This window comes from Echinops telfairi, unplaced genomic scaffold (assembly GCF_000313985.2).
Source record: "Echinops telfairi isolate 266 unplaced genomic scaffold, ASM31398v2 ScPeMD7_3509;HRSCAF=4178, whole genome shotgun sequence".
Lineage (NCBI taxonomy): Eukaryota > Metazoa > Chordata > Mammalia > Afrosoricida > Tenrecidae > Echinops > Echinops telfairi.
The window spans coordinates 17,691,461-17,696,804 of NW_022107407.1; the positions used below are offsets into that span (position 1 = coordinate 17,691,461).

Below are 5,344 nucleotides of genomic sequence, written 5' to 3' on the forward strand. Positions count from 1 at the left end.
CTTTGTCTTCAGCAATTGTGTCGGGAAGGTGAGCATCATAGAATGCCAATGTAATAAAATAAAAGTATTCTTGCATTGAGGGAGTACTTGAGTGGAGGCCCAATGTCCATCTGCTACCTTAATACTAAACCTATAAATATATGCACCTAGATCTATTTCCCCTTCCTCATATATAAATATATTTACATATGTACATGCCTTTATTTAGACCTCTATAAATGCCCTCTGCTTCTTGGCTCTTTCCTCTATTTCCTTTGACTTTCCTCTTGTCCCACCATCATGCTGTCTTCATTTGGGTTTCTCCACTGGGGCTCTTTAGGATCCCTAATCATTGTACAGAGTGTAAACACATCACTAGACCAAAACTTTTAGAACTGCTAGGTTAGAGAAATAAAATATAAAATACTTTTATTTTCTGATATAATTATTTTCACTGTTAAAATGAGGCCTCATCTTTGAACAAACCTCTTCTATCACTTTGAAGCATGCCTTCCCGGTGTCCGTGGGATTTGAAGGTTGAGTGGAAGGTCTCCAATTGCTTCTGAATGTTAACTGTGGCGATTTTAACAATGTCTGCTGCTGATCCTTGGACTGTTGTGTTGATAGCCTGGCGCTCTGCCTGTGAAAAACAATTCATGAGAGACACCAGTGAGGTACCACACTTGCTCCTATGGTCCCCAGAGCAGAGGTTACATCTGTGGTCAGAACACAGATCTGGACTGAAATGTACCTTACGACTTCCAAGATTAGGTTGCATCCTAATAATAAAAACCATAATAGATGAGATGCTACACACACGTGGGTCATCTAGGTATAAGAAGGTCAAATTACTCCAGTTTAGAAATCTTTAATGCTCAGGCAGGAGCCAAAAACTACAATGCACTTAGAATGTCTTTAGAAGCTTGAAATTATGCTATCAGCATCTAAAACAGGTCGTAGATGTTTTAATAATAAAGAGCCATTCCTCAAAATATGAGGGGGGGGGGGTTGTTACAAAAAAAAAAACCTAGAAAATTTCAAAGCTATGTTTATTTAAAATTTGTTTTACAAAACAATCATCACCTTCAAAGGACTCTCCATTACACTTAATACATTTGTCAAATCAGAAATTCCATTCTTGGAAACATTTTTCAAACTCATCTGCTTGGATGGCTGACAGTACCTCCCTTGGTTTTTTTCCTTCCCCTCTTCTACATCATCAAATCACTGCCTTTCATATTCCTCTGCATTCACAGAAACAAATAGAAGCTTCACAGGGCAAATTCAGGTGAGTAAGGTGTGTGGGGCAAAAGAGGCATGCTGGTTTTTGCCAAAAACTGACACACTGACATGGTTGTGTGAGCAGGTGCACTATTGTGGGGCAAAACCAGTCCCTCGTCGCCCACATTATCAAGTCTTTTTATCGCACACTCTATGCAATCGTTTCAGAACCTCTAAATAGAAAGCTTGGTTAATAGCCTGACCTGGAGGAACAATCTCCAAATGCACTACAAGCTGATATTTTCATCCATTTGTGAGGTTGACAGCCAGCCAGAATGAGGTTTGTCATCAATCGGCATTTCACATTTTTTGAAACGAGAAAGCCACTTGTACATTTGAATTTTTCCCATAGCTCTGTCCTTGTAAACTCTGTTCAACATCACAACAGTTTCAGCAGCATTTTTCCCGAGCAGGAAACAAAATTTCACAGTCACACACAGTTCTCTTAAAATAGGCCATCACAAAAAACGAAGACTGCTTTTACAAAAAAATGCACTGTGACCAGAGAGAACCTTCCCAGGTGACGCCACTGGGTGCACTAACTCAGAGTGAGTTGCTCGATGCTCACCTAGTGTAAAAAATGCACAGTGTGAAAGCTCCACTCTGCCCAGCACAATTCCAGTTTTTTGGAGGTACCCACTTCGTGTGACTACTATTACCGTATATACTCGAGTACAAGCCGAGTTTTTCAGCACATTTTTAATGCAGCTTTTGTGGTAAAATTAGGTGCCTCGGCTGATATTTGGGTCGGCTTACACTCGAGTATCTACAGTAATCCTAATAAGATAAAAGTGAAATATCATGTTTTGTAATAGGAACTGGAATGTTCCAAGCACCACCCTGAAACCCACGGTCTCTTGCTACTGCATAGAATTTGGCTGCAGTGTACTTGGAGCGCTCTATTACACCTCAGAGCTTTTCCTCAGCTGATGGGGCTCATCGTCAACTGGTAGTTAAAATCTTGATCTTGGACCCCTGAGTATTAAATGAGAACATTCTTGTGTATATACTCAACATCAACAAAATAAGTAAAAGGGGGGGTAGTTTAATTAAATAAACAAACCCATGTTTACATTATGGTTAGGTGTCATCAAGTTGGTTCCGATCCACAGGGACTCTATGCACAACAGAAGAAACGCTGCAGAGTCCCGTGCCAGCCTCACAATTGTTCCTTGCCTGAGCCCACTGTTGCAGCCAATGGGTCAATCCATCTCGAGGACCTGCCTCTCTTTTGCTGGCCCTCTACTTTACCAAGCATGATGTCCTTCCCCAGAGACTGGTCTCTCCTGACAATACATCCAAAGTGTGTAAGATGGCATCTTGCCATCCTTGACTCTAAAGAGCGCTCTGGCTATACCTCTTCCAAAACAGATTTGTGTGTCCTTAGGCAGTCCATAGTCCTTTCAACATTCTTCTCTAGCACCACAATCGAAATGCATCAATTATTACTTCTTATTCAATGTCCAACTTTCACATGCATATGATGCAATGGAAAACACCATGACTTGGATCAGGCACACCTATCCTCAAGGTAACATCCTTGCTTTTCAATACTCTAAAGGGCGCTTGTGCAGCAGATTTACCTAATGCAACTGGTCTTTTGATCCCTTGACAGCTGCTTCCACGAGCATTGATTGTGGATCCAAGCAAGACAAAATCCTTGACAACTTCAACCTCCTCTCCATTTATCATGATGTTACCTATTGGTTTGGTGGGGTGGGATCTGGTCTTCTTCACATTGAGTTGTAATTCATACCCAAGAGTGCAATCTTTGATCTCCATCAGCAAGTGCTTTAAGTCTTCCTCATTTTCAGCGAGCAAGGTCGCTTCATTTGCATATCATAGGTTGTTAATAAGCCTTGCTCCAAATGCCACTCTTGTCTTCATCTAATCCACCTTTTTTGGATGATTTGCTCAGCATACAGATTGGCCATGTATGATGGAAGGGTATAACCCTTTCCTAACTTTAAACCATGCAGTATGCCCTTGTCCTGTTCTCACAACTGTTTCTTGATCCATATACAAGTTCTGCAGGAGCACAATGAAGTGTTCTAGAATTCCTATTCTTCTCAAAGTTATCCATAGTTTGTTATGATCCACAAAATAGAATGCCTTGGCATAGTCAATGAAACATAAGTCATATTTTTGGTATACTCTGCTTACAGCTAAGATCCATCTGACATCAGCAATGATATCCCTTGTTCCACTTCCTTTCCTGAATCCAGCTTGACCCTCTAGCAGCTCTCTGTTAATGTACTGCTACAGTCGTTGTTGGATTATCTTAAGCAAAATTTTACTTGCATATGATCTCAGTGATATTCTTCTATTGGTTTAGCATTTCTTTGGAATGGGCACAAATATGCATCTCTGCCAGTCAGTTGGCCAAGTAGCTGTTATCCAGATTTTCTGGCAGAGATGAGTAAGTGCTTCCAGTGCTTCATCACCTTGTTAAAACATTTCCATTGGAATATCATCAATTCATGGATCCTTGTTTTTGTGAATGCTTCAGTTCAGCATGAAGTTTTTTTCTTGAGCACCACTGGTTTTTGCTCATGTGCTACCTCATGAAATGTGGAATGTCGACTAGTTTTATTTGGTAAAGTGAGTCTATGTGTTCTTCCCATCTTCTTTTGATGCTTCCTGCATCATTCAATAGCTTGCACATAGAATCTCTCAAGGTTGCAATTCAAGGCTTGGTTTTTTAAGTGAGTTCACTCCATTTCAGATCTGTTGAGTGTGTGCTCCTCTTTTGGTTTTCTAATTCTAGTTCTTTGTGTATTTCCTTATAATATTTGGCTTTTTCTTCTCAAATTGCCCTTTGAAATTTTCTATTCAGTTCTTTGACTTTATCCATTTTTCCCATTTGCTTTAGCTACTCTACAATGAAGAACAAGTTTCAAAGTCCCTTGTGACATCCACTATACATTAATCTCCCCAGAGCTGTGCTCTGCAACACTGCATGTGTCATCACTGGTTGGCCAGGTACAAACAGAAGATCCAATTCATAAACTAATGGTCCCCGAAAGGGCCATTCACTGGGCGTGATTTTCCTGCAAAAGGACATGCCACTAAAATGTTCAGTTAAAAATCCAGAGAAATTTCAACATACATGAGCTTTATGGTAGGGATTGTTATCGTTGATTCCTGGCAAATATCTATGCCTTCCCAAAATGGTCCGGACAAACCCATCTCTTCTACAATCCTTCACTGTCTCTTTCATGAAATTATTAATCCCTATAAAGAAAATACAGACACATTTAATTACAACAAAGTCCACCCTTAATCTGATTCATATGTTCAATGTAGTTCAATATACCAAAACCCCATCATTATTACTTTAATATAACACCCACCCTCATGATACTCACAAAACGTTGTTCATTTTTTTGGTTGACTCAGAAAGTCAATTACAAAAAGGAATTTAGAAATGACAAACTAGAACCCTATCTTTAAAAATAAATTTTATAAAAGGAAAGCAAAAAACAATGAAACAACATTACAAAGTAGGTACTAAAACAGTTTTGTTTTGATTCCAGGATCTTAGGGTCATTTCAAACTATTTTTCATTGGTTTATTTTCTTTGGTTGTATTAATCCTCAGTTATCCTCTGATTTTATCATTCCTCGGTTTAAAGCATTCCAATGTTTCCTTATTATCACCTATGTTATGATCTAAACAGGATCACCATGAAACTAATGTGTGAGGTATAACATACTGACCTCACTTCTTAAAATTAAAAAAGACAATGTGCATTATTCAAGCACATTCATATTCCTTAGGCTAGTATTCATCTTTCTTTTTTTTCAATCCAGGTTCATTGTTATGTCTTATGGATCTCCATGAGGAATCCACTGCTGAGGTGGGCCAGTCTCTCCACTGTCATTCCTATCTCCGAGCTCAAGCAATCCAGGTGTCCTGGAAACAGTCGTTATAGTTTATACTCTAGAACACAATCAGCTGCGGTATCTGTGTTGATCCACCTTCATTCATATATGTTCACTGCTTTCTCACACTCACAAACACTTATGTCTGCCAGTTGGGGCCCCTCACTTAATAAGGCAGTCTGTTGGGTGCGTGGCTAGCA

General features: G+C 39.5%; 1 protein-coding gene across 1 annotated transcript in view; it reads right to left on the reverse strand.

Moving 5' to 3' along the window:
* The window catches only part of POLQ (DNA polymerase theta), a 105,847-nt gene that overhangs the window by 4,395 nt on the left and 96,108 nt on the right, over positions 1-5,344 (reverse strand). Inside the window, exons 27-28 of the mRNA XM_004709788.2 lie at positions 4,370-4,494; positions 466-619 (exon numbers count right to left, since the gene is read on the reverse strand). Of these exons, the coding sequence (XP_004709845.1) occupies positions 466-619; positions 4,370-4,494 (279 nt within the window). The remainder of the gene's footprint in view (positions 1-465; positions 620-4,369; positions 4,495-5,344) is intronic.